Source organism: Aspergillus tanneri (assembly GCF_003426965.1).
Source record: "Aspergillus tanneri strain NIH1004 chromosome Unknown AapTan_5_pilon_pilon_pilon, whole genome shotgun sequence".
NCBI classification, from domain to species: domain Eukaryota; kingdom Fungi; phylum Ascomycota; class Eurotiomycetes; order Eurotiales; family Aspergillaceae; genus Aspergillus; species Aspergillus tanneri.
The window spans coordinates 1,202,059-1,218,490 of NW_022984632.1; the positions used below are offsets into that span (position 1 = coordinate 1,202,059).

The following is a 16,432-nucleotide window of genomic DNA, read 5'->3' on the forward strand; positions in this document are numbered from 1 at the left end:
CTTTCTGAATAGTGTATGTATTCTACCTGAGCACGGAGTATCTGGTCTATCCCTCTATCAAAGTCTATCTACTCTAGAATCACCCCATGCGATCATCTAGTTTCAAAATCCCTTCCAAGTTGTTTGACGCTGTGGATGTTTTTTTTGGCCTTGCCCATTTGGAGAAACGCCCTTCGAATCTCGGGGAAATACTGTCGCATCCACTTCTCCTTTTCTCCCCAATAGTTGCCTCGTTTCCCGTTTCCAATATCCCCCACTCCAGGATGGGCTACAGCCTGCGCGGCCCATTCATAGAGGAAGTTCATGTACTCCGCATCCTGCGGGAACGGTAACAGATGGAATGTTGTCCCATTACCCTTTTTCGCCACGGTCGAATCCTCCCACTCTTTCATTTCGGATAGAGATGGCAGAGTGAGCCGTCCGGACCAGACCCGGGCGAAAACAGCGGCCTGGTTCTCCGACAGCGGAAATGGTACGACTCTCTGTGGCAAGACAGGGAGCACCAACGTGGGATCGTGTATATAGAAGAGATGTTGATAGGTGTTTAATGTTCTGCGACCATCGGTAATGATCGGAGGATCCAGGGACGATAGGAAAGGGAACGAGTAAAGGTAGCCGGTGCAGAAGACGATTGCATCGATCTCTGCTTCGACCCGACCATCGGCAAACCGTACGGCCCTTGTAGATTGAGTTGGCGGTAGGAACTCTACGATTTCGGGGAAATACTCCTTGTCTGTGGCAGTCGAAGGCGCCAGGAAGGACTCGGACCTCTGAGAAGCCAGCAGTTTGCCTTTGCTCACTGCGCTGATCTGGCTACCGATGTCAATCCCCGATGCGGAGCTTCCAACGACAATCGTTTTCTTGTCCCGAAAAGCTTCCGGCGAGTCAAATAGCTTGGAGTGAGAAATGACTCCCGGATAGGTCTTATTCCAATCCTTGATCCCAGGGATATCAGGGGTGTAGGGGACATTGAAATGTCCGCTGGCGACGACGACAGCATCGTAAGCATTCGTGCTGTCGACTCCCGTGCGCAAGTTCTTGGCTCTCAGAACCCAGCGATTCGCTCCTGGTCCACTGCGTCTCACGTCCACAACTTGGGTTTCGAACCGAACAAACTCTTTCACGTTCTCTGCATACTCATCCAGGTACTTCTTCACGACTGTATGCCTGGGCAAAACCTGGCAATCAGCCGGGAATGGCTTGTCGCTGTAAGCCATTAGTTCCTTTGGAAGGTTGGTATCCAGGGTGCTATAAATAGGAGAGACAAAAACCGGCTCTCCTGCAGAGCTCCAGATAGGTTCCTCGAGCGGTTCGTTCGGATTGAGTTGCGGCACTGGCAGCGATAGACCCTGTTTTAATGCTCCAGGGGAATAGCTCCAGACTCCACCGGCCGAACTCCGCTGCTCAAACACATCGATTTTGTCGAAACATTTCTCTGCGAGGAGGTACCTGAATCCGGTCAGCGGACGTAACTTTACGAGGGACTCAAGGTTCGTACTTCACCGCCGCCAGACCAGATGGACCAGCACCGACGACGGCAATTCGACGGATCTGCGTTGATACTGTCATTGTTATTGTTGTATAGGGTGGTTGTGGAGGAATTCGCAAAGGTGGAAATTCCCCTGTTTTTAGTCTCGCCACCCCGCATGTCGTGATTGACCATTCGTATTGTAGAACCAACCCTTCTATCTTTTTTGTCAGCTTCCCTATTGCTCTTTATTTATTTTCTTTTATTTCTATCCGTCTACAATTCTTTCTTAGATATTCGAACCGATATATTGATTCAGTATATTATTCTAGATTAACTGACTAGCATGTTGAATGCCGAAAGAATCCATTTCGCACTCACCCCGAATTAGTTGATAACGCAGGCAAGACTTCCTCTCTTATGGTAGTCCCAGGTTAAGGCAGAGGGGCAGGGGAGGCCTAAAAGTATAGTAGGATCTTTATCATCCAACAAGGTCTGTCTCAGTGGTAGCAACGGCATACTTGGTAGGTGGTACAAACCGGTCGAGGCTGGCAAGGTGGGACATCTACTCCAAGTTGGTCAGGCTGGTGCTCAGGCGTGGCTGTTGTTCGGAGCTTCGGCTCATGATCATCGAATCTTTGCTCGGGGGATGTATAAGGAACCGGCTGATATTTTTCATGAAATTTCCTCGAGCAGTAAACGTCGGTTCCAGCACGGTTCAAACCATCTCTCTTCGCCCAGATCACAACGACCAGATTTGACCCATGGAAGCTTGCTATTCCGTTCTGGAAGTAAAAAAATGGCAATCAATGAACAATGGGACCAGACGAGGAAGACGATCTAGACGTACTTTTGGCTGGGGTTCATGGTCATCAAAGCATGCCTGTGCATTCAGGTAGGCATCCTAGTAGCTAGTATAGCAATATTGCAGAGCCCCCAGGCGTGCGTACAGAGGCACATTATAGCCATTGCCCTCGCAGCAGTCGTCGTAAAAGATTCAGCAATCCACTATCCGTTACATCTATTAGTCGTGCGTCGGTTTCCTTCCTTAAGTTGGAGAGAGCTTGTCGCTAGCTGCCCTATTACAGCGTCTGTCTCAACCGTACGCCGTGCAATGAACGCCTGCTATCTTAAAAAGTGGAAAAGTAAGAGTATCCCTTAAGGAAAGAAGATGCTAAAAAACGGCTAGAATTTGCACAGCCGTGGTGTGATTTAAGGGTTTTTAATTCCTTTATTTTTTCCGATGAGTGCAGTGTTCAAAGTCTATTTGGTGTGGAATTTGGATTGGTGGCCGCTTAAAATTGGGGATTATAGAGAAAGATAAAAACTCACTTCAAGGTGGATATTCAGCCCAATCCTGTATAGATACACTTGAAGAAGGCCTTATTCCAAATTACGAACCTGGAACTATATTTCAGCAAGATAATGTTAAGATTCATATTGCTTTGGTAACACAGGAGTGGTTTAAAAGTTATGGGATTTGGGTCCTAGATTGGCCGCCACACTCACCTGGTTTAAATCCTATAGAGCATGTATGGCGCCTTTAAATAACCAGCTTTTAAAAGACTTTCTATTACTCTATCTACGTACAGGGCAAATCTCTGCTAGATTGGAGTGAATTCCATGTATCTATTAGCTCTTCTTGGGCGAAGACTTGAGGCAGTTCGAAAAGCGAATGGCTGGTACTCTAAGTATTGACTGTTCTATTTGTCATTTAGACTGTGGAGTTATATTTATTAAATTGGAGGAGTTGTGAGCTTCCGAAAAGCGGCCGATATTTCGAAATTCTTGGGTGTAAAGATACTTTTGATGTGGTAATATGCAATACCTACACTAAAGCTGCCTAAAGGTCCCGATATCATTAATTATTGTATTAGGCAAGATAATTAAACACAATCTCTCGCAACATCCACAGCACAGAAACTGTGGACTGGGATGTATCTGTTGATCTCGTGCTACCTTAGGAGTGTATTGCTTCTGAATGGTATTATAAGAGGGGGACGCAATACAGCGGGGGCAAATTACAGGTAGATTATTATAGTTTAAGCGACCTATAAGAGCGTCAGCAAGGGAAATTGTGGCCGATCCTCAGGGTACAGAATAAATAGCCCATGCTATTATTCTTACCCTTTTGTAATGCAAGACTGCACCTGCAGAGTATTCTCCTGCCAGTTGTCTGTATGGGTAGATTGGGGTTAGTTAGATATGCCCCTCTAATACGAATGCTCTTGTATTGTCTACGTGCTGTATAATTTTATCTCTACAGAGCTGTGAATCACATTATCTTAAGAAATACACTTATTGTTAACTATCACAAGACGGATATTAACACACCGAGACTTGGTGGGTTACAATTTTGCTATATCCCTGGTTCGGTCCTCCCAGACGCCTCCTCCAGAAGCTCTTCCTCCTCTCAACAGTCTAAGTATCCCGGGCAGTACCCATCGCAAAGAACCTCCAATTTGTGCAAGAGATCTGGCCGTTAAAACACGTAGCGCTCGATAATACCTGAATCTATTAAATAGTTAAAATATGTACCTACTCTTTGGCCGCTATTTAATATAAAAAATAGAGTAAGGGGCGAGTATATTGCATTGTTAGTAGGCTCTAAGTCTTTTGCCAACCAGTCTGAAGACTCTCCTGTCCAGGAATATATCTTTTCTGTAACATTAAAGCCCTGCTCAATTGCACGCGTTTCCAGGTCCTGCGATAGAATGGGTTGGGGCTTTGTTTTGCGGCCAGCCAGATGTGGTAGTGTGGTACGACCTGCAGGCTGCGGTACAGGCTTTTGTAATCACAGAAAACACATGCAATGGCGATCTGACATTTTATTTTGGGGCATTGCTTAGCTAGAGTTTCGGGAGTGTATACTATATGGGCTTTAGAGGCCACCAAATTATGTATGGTAGATAGGATTTGTTATTTAAGCCTAAAATATTATTAATTATCACGCGACGAGTATTAATAGCCTGACTTATTATCCAGATTGCTTCCTGGCTATTTCCACGAAGCCTGATGCGATCTCGGTTGACCTTGAGCTGTTCGGCCCACCAGCGCGCGAACATGGTATTATGGTATATCCCGCGGACCACGCAGTGCAATTCCTTGTCTTATATATAGCCTGGGCGCATTAGCCATGCATATCGGTCGAAATTACCTTCGTAGGCCGCCATCTGGATCAGTAGGTCCTTTTTCATGGTAGGGGGATTAGGAGGTAGTGGAATGAAAAGTAACTTGGCTTCCTTATATGCTATTGATACCGCCAATGTGGTAGTTCCACCTTCTCTTCTCCAACACTACCATCCTCAATATCTGGATAGATAGGCAACGCAAGACATACATGATATCGCGCCTCCAACATCCAGCGGACAACCGTGCCACCATTTAAATACGCTGGGGTCTTTGTGGGTGCAGAGAGTGGTGCAGATCATTCATTACCGCATGTCGAATTGGAGACGCTATAATTTATGTTATAGATCTCTTGGCCCCCTACAGTATCAAGTATCAGATGTCCACAGTAAAGCTATCAGCCAGAGGAGTCTATTTATTAGGCATACAGAAGACGCACTTCGAATAGTATTACACACAGCTTGCGAAAGACAAAGATCAAAAGAGAAAAAAAAAGGAAAAGCTGAACAAGAGCAGAAAAAGTAGAAAGAAGAGACAGATATGAACCTCCCTAACTTCCAACCCCTCTGATACACCGAACTCATCAGTACCAAGGCCCTGGGGTCGTTTAATTGTAAAAAAAGCAGAGAAAAAGGAAAAGGAAAAAAGAAATAGAAACACAACAAAGTGCATAACAAGGTACACAAACAGAAAGCATATCAACGACCAAGGACATTCAATAACATGAACTCCATTAACTCATACAGAACAAAACACGAGAAAGCCACCGAGTGACTCGAAAACGCCAGAATACCGGCCGAAATGCAAGATTAATTGGCCACCACGGATTCGACTCGACTTGTTAAGAAAAATAAAATAGATAAGTAAATAAATAAATAAAAGGTTATCGTTGCATTTGAATCCTCATAAGAAGTCCAGGTTGTTTTAAATCAGCGTAAAGAAAGTGGATACTGGAATGGTCCATTCCCGTTGTATATTAGTAGTCTCAAACCTCTTCTGCACTGGGAGCAACCTCTGATTCAGTCGAAGCTTTGGCAGGTTTGTCATCCTGTGGTTCGTCATCCATGGATTCCGTATGGCCCTCATTGCTCGCGTCGAGAACCTCTAGCGCCTCATTAGCATGCGTGTTCTCCATAGGCTCGATTTCTTGCTCGGTTTCTGGTTCCACCTCCGGATCCGGGTCAGCATTCGTCAAGTCCGCAAACACATCGTCAAAGTTTTGTCTCGGGCTGCTGTCGAACGGGTCTTGGTTATCGACGTTCACCCCGGGAGTCTGGTCATTTTGATCCCGGTTGAATTGGGGAGAACTGAAGAGGGACGTATCCAGCACCCGGTGATGTGGCGAGGGAGAACGAGCGGGGAATGAGGGAGAATGCACCGCAGCATGGGGCAGAAATGCCGAGGAATCTGGAGCGAATGCGGGGGTAGAATCGCCTCCAGGGAGGGAGTAGTTTGCAGAGAAAGGGTAGGGAGAGGTTTGTGTCTCGGCCATCGTGGTTAAAGTAGGTCCAGAGTGACCTGGTTCCGGGTTAGGACCTTCGCCAGGAGTTTGAGGCTGAAGAAATGAGGGCCTGCCCGATTGTGATTCACTAGACTTGCGCTTGGTGGGATGAGGCTGTTTCGTACGCAGATGAGGTGGAAGGTCTTCTGGGCGCTCGACTCCCAATTGCGCCATGATCTTCTGTTGCTTGGTTGGACGCGGCTTACGAGTGGAAAGCGACTGCTCCAGGATCGGCGGAGGCTCAGGGGCCACGGGAGCCCATTTATGGATCTCTTGTCGGAAGAAATTCGTCTCATACGCCAACAGAACCTCGGCGCCTTCGATCTTCCGCAGATAAAATATCAAGGTCGGAACTTCTTCGGTGGTGGTACAGGCAGCGTTGGTGAAACTTTGTAGGAAATCACGAAAAGTAGTCGCTTGGTTGAGGATGTTTTCCAAGATCTCTTCTTCATCGGGCTGAAATGGTAGGCCGGCCATTTCTGCCTGCCATTCCTGGAGGTCTTCCAGCTTTGGGCGAGCAGCATCTCGAGGGATCTTCTGGCGCCAATCACAGATAGGACAAGTGTACTTGTCGAATTCCTTGACTTTGCCTCGGGCAATCTTGAGGCATTTGCCGTGGTACCTAGAGAATCGAAGGGTCAGCCGGTTCTCCATCTCTGGGGGACAGACCACACAGCGAAAGAAAAGAAAGGAACCTACCATTCATGGCATATCTCACACTCGATCATCATGCCCGCCTCGGAATGTCGGCAAATGCAGAAGACATCCCGCTTCCGTGATTTCCCACCGCCCCACATGCTGGGAGTCGGGTTGTTCTCCAACAGACCATCCGGGCTGTTATCGCGAGACGCGGGTTCCACGGGAGGCCGACATCGATCTTCCAGATCAAAACAGTAGGAATTTCGCTTCTCAACGTACTCCATGTGGGATTTCAAGATGTGCAGTGGGGCGTTAGCCTTTCCAAACAATTTCTTGCCCTTCCTCATCCAGTCCTCATGGCGTTTCTGCTCTCGCTCCAGGTCAATGGCGCCGGTGGGCCGACTATTCAGTTCTTCCAGGGATTCCATCAGTTCGCGGACCTCTTTATACTTGGGACGGTTTCGGAAATCGGGATCCCTGCTCCTTTCGTACAGGGATTGGATCTTTTTCTGTGCTTCACGCTGCTTGGTTAATATGGCATCGACTGCCGCGAGCGTATCGGGCGAGACAGGGAAGCGGGACGCCTGCGCCGACAAGGCTTCAAGTTGCTGATAATGAACAGCTTCTACAGACATCAATTCTTTGGCTTTAGCTTCCCAGGCCTCACCGTGCCGACAAAGATCCTTGAAATAGAGTAGATGGTCATTGGTTTCCGATAATCCCAGTTGCTCACCGGCCAGAATGAGCTCCTTGCATTCCTTGAGGGTCAAATACTGTTCACGCTTGCGGCGTGCTTCGTCATTCCACTTCATTTGCCGGAGAATGTGTTCCAGTCCTTCTACCTCGGGGATGGTGACGTTGAAATTGTGCGAGGACTCTACCAACTCTTCCACTTCCTGGACCGATCGAATATGGGGATTCAAGAGGGCAACGTTAACGTCCTGGCGGAATTTCTCGATCTCGCGGGTCTTCTCTTCCAGAGCCGCCATCTGTGGACAGTTGAACGACAGTTTATCAGCCTCTGCAAGAAGGGCGTAGATGTTCTCTACTCTGCGGACTTCACGATCACGTTCTTCCGCCTGCGCGGCCTTCGAGGTACTTTTGCGCCAGGCCTTCTCGTTCTTCCTCCGGTTCTGCTGCTTCCGGGTGATATAATTGGTTGCTTCTTCAACCCATTTATCGCAGCGTTGAACGAAGGCCGCAAGATCTTGGAGACCAGGCAAGTGGTATGGGATTTTCTCACCTTCATTGAGTAGACTATGAAGGACCTTCAACTGCGGCCTAGGATCTTCTTCCAAAGTCTTGTCACGTTTCTCGGCCCAAGCTTCAGGGATTCTGGCACGCTCTTGAACCTTTTGCACCAATGCTTTCAATCCATCATCGCTAAACCGATAACGCAATGTGTGGTCGGGACCAAGTAGTCTTTGGGTTAGCGGTTCTCCACAGCAATCATACGTATCCACATGGGTCAGGCAAACGGTCTTCCCGGTCTTATGGCAGCGGAATTGCGTCAGATAGGTAAAGGCCTTGCAGAAGTGGCACTGGTAGTCATCCTCGGGAAGGTCTTCCTCTTCCACCGCGAATTTGAGCCGGCAATCGCCGGTCGCCGCGGGATCTTGGTTTCCGAAGGAGCAATTATGAGGAGCTACTTCTCGGTGTCGGGCTGCTAGCGAAGCGCGTTCGGCCAGCTCCCGTGCGCAGGTCCGCTGGAGAGCAGGGGCTAGCCATTTGGCGGTTTTAATGGATGTGTCGTGAGCCGCTGCTGTGAGCAGCAGTTCATCGTGTGAGAAACACGGGTGGCGTCGGAAAGCTTGTAGACGCTCGACACCCATTGCTCCGCAGGGTTCCCAGTCGGCGGGCGCAAAATTCACAGCTTCATTGAAATTGAAACCGTGGTTGAACCCCGCATGATACGCCTGAGGGAAAGTGATGACAAACTGTCCAGCACGTTGGTCAAGTGCATAAACATTGACACCAGCCTTCCGGAGCTGGTCTGGCGGCATCAACGTGACAAGCTGAAAGAGGAGGTCAGGCTGGCCCTCGAATAGCTCGGGGACTGCTTGGCGCATCGCCTCCTCGAAGGCCTCCGCGTCCGCCCCAGGGATCCCATACCATGTCTTGGTGGCGCCAAAGTGTTGGTAGTTGGCCGAGTAGGCATAATGGTCTTCGTTGTGCCAGCAGAACGTTGAGAAACACATGCCGACGTAAACCCAGGGGACCGTCATGCCGGAAATATCAGACTTGATATGACGGAACAACGAATCACCGTAGAATGGAAGAATGTTCAAGTTCCAGGGGTCGTGTGAATATGGGTCGACCGGTCTCCTTTCTTGGGTAGGAAATCCACTACCATGAGTAGTCGAGTGAATGTCGGCGCCATACTCCACCTCGACGGTTTCCGTCAAGCTTTCAACTAACCTCCAGAACTCGCGCTCCACGTCATCTTCGGATTCCCGCCGATGAGTGTTAAGAACCGGGTCAAAAGGCATTTTGGATGCGAAATAATTCTTCCTGAAATTATTTGCCTTCTCTTGGAATTGCTTGAGCGAGTAAACTCCTCCTTCTTCGAACCCAAACTCGCCCGTGCCTACGAGGCACTTAGGACAATGCCAATCATACTCGGGAATAGTAGTCAAAGGAGGGTCGAGACAGTATTTATGATAGCCGTGCTCACAGCTATCACACACGAGAATGGCAGGACGGTCTTCCAACTTTCCACAGTTTTCGCACTTCTAAATCTAGTTAGCATTCTGGGGAAGGATCGACAAATAGAGACAGACGTACATCACCGGTCTTTCGACTATCACTCTTGCGCGCTCGTGGTGGAGTGGGGCGAAGAAGACTCATATGTGACCCAGCAACAGTTGGCAGAGGTGCATCTACGGAGAACGATTAGAAAATATAAAACAAAAAAAAGCTCCTTTTTTTTTTTGGCTTTTGCAACAGCTTTGACGTACCCTTTCGGAGTCGTTTACTTCGTCGACCATTTGGATCATCACAGTTGTCAGTTTGAGAACCACTTTCATGGCTGATTGCCCTCTTCATTGGATGGCCATGGCCATTAGAAACAGGAGTTGACGTGGGAGGATGCTCGGCAACACTCTTAGGAGTAAGAGAGCCGTTTTCTGCTTCTCGTTTTACAGTAGGACCGCTATTCACCGCCACAAAGGACGGGGATTGATTCACGGCAGTGAAGCCAGAGCCTGCATTGACGGGCGTGAATCCGGAGGCCACCGGTCGAGGCGGTGTCGGCTCGACCGGAGGCGTCGGCTTATCCGGAGTTGCCTCGAGCTCCCTCGGAGCGCTTTGAGGAGCCGCGGGGGCAACGGCGGGAGTGGTCAGTGGCGTTGCCGAAGGGGTGTGGTTTTCCGGAGGGATAGGCTTTTTGGCCATAGGCGAATGATTGGGGGATGGTGTGTAGGGACCACCGTGCTCCAACTCCAGCTGTTGTTGCACGCCAGGCTTCGCCAACCGTAGATATTCCTCGTACGGCTGAAGCCACCTCTGATACGAGTTTTTAAGTGAGGTGGAAAGGGAGGACATGATCTTTCCACTATAACCAAGGTCACGACCAATTTCCGCCCATTTTTTCATCTTGCAAACTTGGTCGAACCCACCCCGAACTTCTACGGCCTTTTTGAGTTTGTATAGATCCAGAGGCCGCTTATCGACACTGGGAAATCGGTTGAGGTTGGTACCATGTTGTTTGTGATATTTGGCTAACTGGTCGAGGTAGTTCAAGTTGGCACGGGTTCCTGGGTTCGGGTCAGAACTGGGCTGCGGAGCTCCACCGGCAGCAAACGTGGCTGAACGCGGGGGCATACCTCCTTCAACCGAGTTAAGCTCCTGTCGACGGGTTTTGAAGTGGAAGCGCTGAGGAAACATGTCAGCCATGACTTTTTGCGACAAACACTTGATATCATTGTACGATAGGCAAAACAGTCTCGTAGGTAGAGCCACTAGGAACAAGGGGCCAAAAAAGAGAAAAGAAAAGAAAAGAAAAGAAAAGAAAAGAAAAGAAAAGAAAACAGGACGAGACTGGAAAGACATTTATCATACCTCAGTGTCGATCGCAAATGGAGGTTCCCAGCCTTCAGGTGGAATAATCCTGCAAATCCCATATTTCTTGCCTTCGGGTGCTATCTTCCGAATGTATGCCTCAGGATCCTCGAACTCCTCCTTCGTTGGACGAAACGTAGGGGCCTCTTGTAAGCCATGTGGACGGACCCTTTTGGACGGTTCTCGAGGGGCATTGGGCTGTCCTCGTCGCTCCACTGTCGACAGGTTGAGAGGTTCGGAGCGTCGAGCGCTCAAGGGCACATTGTGAGAATGCGATGGATGAGTGCTGGACGATCGGATGGGTTGACGGCTCGCCGAAGGCTGTATGCCTGTCGAGATCCCTCCCGTTGAGGCCGGAGCCACCATCTCGAATGGGGGGAGGGAGGATGGTCTAACTGAGAGCGAAGAGAAGATTTGCGCCTTTTTTTATCGTGGGCGGAAGGGGGCAATCATCCGATGCGAAAAGCACATGGGATAACTACACAAGCCACAGGGAGAGCAAAAATGGTATACGAGTGGGAAAATGAATAGAAGACCATCCACCGGACCGATGATGGACAGAGAAGGAGAAGTGGGAGGGATTCCGAAGGGGGGGGAAGATAGATGGCGGAGGGAGAGATATTCAAGGGAAGACCGAGATGAACCGGGGGAGGGTTAGTTCGTGTGGAGAATCTCGGAAAAAGTATAGTAGTAGTAGGTCACCAGGAAATCGGTCGAATCAGTACAAAACGCAGGTCGAGGTTGTAGTTAGGTCGAGACGGGATTTTTAGGTGGGAGCTATGAAAAGGATACTAACGAGTTAGCCAGAGAGAACGATTGGAGGGATTGACTGTAGTAGCTCGTTCGTCGTTCGTTGGATGGAGATCGGACGGTTGGGTCAACTCCAGCGAAAGTTGGGTGGGTTAGGTAAGATGTGTGTATAACTAGGTAGTGTGGTTGTACAGTAGCGGTATATGGTACAAGGCAATGGGCATTCCATCACCCTGGCAAGAGAGCTATATCTACTTACTGGGGAGAAGTGGCCGTGTATAAATTCAAGGGTTGAAGTCGATGAATCTGAAGTGGAGCAGATACTTAGAAGGAGGGATTTATCCCAAGGAGTTTCACCAAAAAAAAAAAAAAAAAAAAAAAAAAAAAGAAAAAAAAAAAAGAAAAAAAGAGGGAATTGAAATTGAGGAGCCAAGGAATCAAGGAAGGGGGGAGGGGGGGAAAGACCAGAAAAAAAAAAAGAAAAAGAGAGAGGAAGAGAGAACAGACTCGATCCATGATTTGCATCTTCTAGCAGCTTACGGAGCATTGGTAGCGAAACCCTGGAACCGTAATCTAACCTCCAGAGTACCGTACGGTACGATACTTCTGGTATCCACTCGCTCTTTGGATCTAAGTTTTCGGCTGCAAACGGTGATGTAACGAGTCAGATCTGGCCAAGAGCTGGGGTGTGTTGACATCCCCTGGCAGTAGGTTAAGGTACTCTGCTACCTACGCCGTACCGCTAGCTCGTATAAATTACCACAGTCTGGTGCAACTAATAGTTTATAGCCTCGAGAGAGATAAGGGCCAAAAGAAACGCTCTTTTGATTTTGCCCCTTTTCCTGTTATTATTCGTCCTATCTCCATTTCAGATATTGCATTCGTCCACTGACCATGACCAACTCAATTGTCCATTGTACCGGTATGTATGTACAGCACCTTAATAGGTATTTGGTATTACCGGATACGAAGGGACCGGGTTGTCCCTCTACCTAGTTTCAACTACATCCAGTTGGTGGCAGGCCCAGGGCACTTTCTCTCCTGCATGTCTAGAGCCAGTCCCGACATTACTCTGCGCAGAAGGTGTAACCGAAGCTCGAGATGAACTGATAACACCATTACTTCGTACTATCTAGGTGCATGCAATATGTATCTCTCGTCAGCCCACCTTGCCAAGTAGATTCTCCCGCGCCGTGGATGTTCTTCAGAATAAAAAAATCCCATGCCTCGGCAGGAAGTCTAGCCGCCATATGATGGGGTAAGATACACATTTTTATGTGACACGTCAACCACGGACCAGATCAGACCAACAACCTAGAAATGATTCGGAAACCCCCCAATAGGGATCACGTATTATAGAGCTTGTCTGGGGCTTCTGGGACGGTTTTGAACCGGGAAAGTATGCCAGTGGAATGATACCAGAGGTAATTCTCACTGGTCCGGCACGCTGGTCGCTATGCAGGGTAAAGCCTAAACAGTCTAGCGGGCAGATAGTAGGATATGTACACAGTAGTAAATGTCTTTGTTTCTCTTGATCCTGCCCAGATCGACTTGCGTATCTTCTACACTCCTACCTAACCAGGTAACCTGGGTACTAAGATTTCAGATCACATGAACAGGTAATTTACAGGACGAATGTTTCCGGATTGCAGTGGTCTTGGTTCATCTCACTGGAATGTGAGAGCCCTAAATATACCTCCAATTTATTCTATCCCTACCATATGGTAAGGAAAGATATTCACTAAGATTGTCTATGCTACAATGTTGCCTCCATCCAATACCTAATTTTTACTGCACCTAGAAGTCTAAAACTCCACTGAGATTCAATACCCTCTTTCTCCCTGGACGTATCTTTGCGTCTGGCTGTGTCGATAGACCGTGCCATGCTACGTCGAAGCATGCAAGATCAATGCTAAGGCTTAAATACACAGACCTGAATTAACTATCTCACAGTCACAAGCGTACAAAGCAGAATAATTACCCTACCAAGAATGCTTACTCCGTCAGACACAGGTGATATTTCCAGGAACGGCCAATTACTAGAATCGGCATAGCAGCATTTGTGTTGGATTAATTACGAGTTGACTATTTTGGCAGTGCAGTCTAAAATAACCTCGCTTGTTTTTCGGTTTTTTGTCGGCCTCTACCTCCATGTACTCCATAGCTTCCCTTCATTCTTTGTACAAGGCTGTCTCGCTAGGCACTGTCCAGGCTGGGTACTGTTTCTTCGCTGATTAAGTTAATTGACTGTACACATATACACAGTATATGTTTTATACGGTATATTCACATACATATTTCAACCGATGTAGATTCAAGAACAGTACAAAATACTATATAGCTTTAAATCCTCTCTTTAGCCCCTTCTCTTGTCACTCGTACAGAGCTCGACCACCTGGACGTTGACTGCAGATCGATAGAGATAGACATGTGGATACCATTCCCCACTATCTAAGTGGCAGCCTCAGGCAGTGACGGCTGAACCCGCTTGGATCTCGACGAGCAGAAAGAACGGCAGTCGATCAACAGCGCCATGCAAGCTTAAATCGGTTACATCCCTATTTCTCAGAGGGGCTACGTGTGTAACATAGAACAAAAAGCTTGGCTGGAGATCTATCAAAGACTTTCTCACTCGTGACGCGCATCCAGTCAATTAAGCTCGAACAGGGTTCTGTTTACTTCTTGTTTATTTCTTTATTTATTTAGTATGGCTGATGATCACGTCAAACCGGTCCCGGCATTCTACTGCTGCTATCTTCTTCGGTCGACTGTCTCGAAAACATCCATCTATATTGGCTCTACGCCTCATCCTGCCAGACGCCTTGCGCAGCATAATGGGGATACCAAAGGGGGTGCCCACAAGACTACCAATAAGAGGCCCTGGGAGATGGTAGCTATCGTGGAGGGATTCACGAGTCGGATTGCTGCGTTACAGTTCGAGTATGTGATTTTTATTTATTTATTTAAGCACGACGTGTATGATTCGGATCTCTAACGTCGATAACGTCAATAGAAAGGCATGGCAGAGCCAGAGAAAGTCTCGTCATGCCGAGTCGGACGACGATCAAGACAAGCGGACGACCAACTCGAAGGCCGATTCAACAGCCGGCTGGAAACTTCGTCGCACGCATCGTCTTAAGAGGTCGATGACGGCCCATCTAGGCACCTTGCATGCCTTGCTACAGTCGACTTACTTCTCTACTTGGCCTCTCAAAATACGATTCTTCTCCGCAGAGGTTCAAAGGACGTGGCGAACCTGGTGTGACCGCGCAGATGGCTTCCTCCCGGAGCACATCGCGGTTATATCAGATGGGACCATCCAGGATGGCTCGGATGAGCATAGGGTCGGCAGTATTGACCGCATCCAGGTCGACTATGGTCCCATACAAGAGTATGCCGAAAAAGCGGCGTTTCTCCTTGATGATCCAGAAGACCTTCACTGCCAGGTATGCCGAGCACGGCTCACCCCGAAGGATGAATTGGTGGTTGTCTGCCCAGAGACAAAGTGTAACTGTATCAGTCATCTATTATGTCTATCAACTAAATTCCTAGATTCTACCAAGGATCTGGATCGACTTGTCCCACTGTCTGGAGCTTGTCCTAGCTGCTATCGTACCGTTCCGTGGTCACTGATGATGCAAGAGGTGTCTCTCCGGAGAAACGGAGGGAAAGAGTGGCAGGCCACCATTCAAAAGAAAAAGAGGCGCAAGCAGGGAACTGACACTGTGCCCAGAGCGAGGGGCCTCAAGGACATGGAAAATGTTAACGACGAACTATCGAGAGGTTTTGGGCTTGCATATCCCCCAAGGAGAGGAGCAAATGATGACTCAGGTGATAATTTCCAGGACGACTCTTCTCTCGATGAGAATTGGACCGAATCACCACAACTTGAAACGGATTCCGAGCGAGATGTTCTATCGCAATCCCAGCCAACAGTACCCACAAGGGTCGAGATTGTCATTGACGATAGTGACGATGACGGGGATATTCTGTGATGAAAAGCAACTCTTAGAGTCCCGATCATCGTGACCATCACATCAGGAACTAAGCTGCAATCGCTCCAGTTTCCGTAACGGTCCGATGGCGTCCAAACGGGAGATGCGCTCTGTTACGGCCATCTGTATGTCGCGCGACACCTCTTCAAATGGCCTCCCCGCGTCAACGAAGTGGATGTCACCACTCAGCTGCCGGTCGAACAGGGTTCCAAATAGCTCCCGTACACGTTTCTGCATGGATTCGTTCTCGTATCGCTCTATCCCGAACCCACCGCGCTTGGCAGCCTCATCAGGGGAGATCCGAAGGAAGAGACAGATGTCGGGTCGCGGCAGCCCTATTTCGGGCAGCCACGCCCAGTCCAGGGACAGATTCGGGTTCTCTTTCGCGGCGGAGTATACAGCCCCGGAGTACGAGTAGCGATCCACAAGCACAGTGATCCCGTTGGCAACGTCTTCCTCGATGGACCTCGCTATCTCCCAGCGATTGGCAGAAAAGAGAAGATGGATCGAATGGTCGTCCAGCTGCGACTGGCTTTGTAGATAACTATCGATCAACTTTCCAATCGGCGTGGTTCGGTCTGGGAAGCAGGTTGGTCAGGATGGAGTTCTTTGTATCCGCGATCGAAGGTGGCACAGTAGCATCTACCTGGAAACCGAATATATTTAACCGAATGCCCCGATTCCTTGAGGGAGTCGCGCAGTGCCTCACACTGACTTGATTTTCCAGCTCGGTCGAGTCCTTCGACGACAATCAGCGCCCCGCGTGGACCGTGTTCTGCCATGGCGATCGACTGGAGATTCAATCTATTCAGACACTATCGATCCCGCCCGAGAAAACAATGTCTGATGAGCAAACCGGAGTGGATTATGTATGGGGTCGTGGAAGAACAA

At 48.7% G+C, this 16,432-nt stretch overlaps 4 protein-coding genes across 4 annotated transcripts; 1 reads left to right on the forward strand and 3 right to left on the reverse strand.

The window, feature by feature from the left end:
- Positions 1-92: 92 nt before the first annotated feature.
- On the reverse strand, positions 93-1,569 carry ATNIH1004_009814 (putative flavin dependent monooxygenase; the record flags this gene model as incomplete). Its single annotated transcript, XM_033574396.1, has 2 exons — positions 93-1,449; positions 1,499-1,569. 2 exons carry the CDS (start codon positions 1,567-1,569, stop codon positions 93-95), a joined length of 1,428 nt encoding a protein of 475 aa, XP_033422414.1.
- A 4,013-nt stretch (positions 1,570-5,582) lies between these two features.
- On the reverse strand, positions 5,583-11,162 carry ATNIH1004_009815 (putative PHD transcription factor (Rum1); the record flags this gene model as incomplete). The annotated part of the gene is made up of 5 exons (XM_033574397.1): positions 5,583-6,720; positions 6,798-9,469; positions 9,522-9,616; positions 9,695-10,610; positions 10,797-11,162. 5 exons carry the CDS (start codon positions 11,160-11,162, stop codon positions 5,583-5,585), a joined length of 5,187 nt encoding a protein of 1,728 aa, XP_033422415.1.
- Positions 11,163-14,253: 3,091 nt separating this feature from the next.
- SLX1 (structure-specific endonuclease subunit SLX1) lies at positions 14,254-15,541 on the forward strand (the record flags this gene model as incomplete). The annotated part of the gene is made up of 2 exons (XM_033574398.1): positions 14,254-14,486; positions 14,560-15,541. The coding sequence occupies 2 exons, from the start codon at positions 14,254-14,256 to the stop codon at positions 15,539-15,541; spliced, it is 1,215 nt and encodes a 404-aa protein (XP_033422416.1).
- A 42-nt stretch (positions 15,542-15,583) lies between these two features.
- CDC8 (bifunctional thymidylate/uridylate kinase) lies at positions 15,584-16,323 on the reverse strand (the record flags this gene model as incomplete). Its single annotated transcript, XM_033574399.1, has 2 exons — positions 15,584-16,119; positions 16,188-16,323. 2 exons carry the CDS (start codon positions 16,321-16,323, stop codon positions 15,584-15,586), a joined length of 672 nt encoding a protein of 223 aa, XP_033422417.1.
- Between the last annotated feature and the right edge of the window lie 109 nt (positions 16,324-16,432).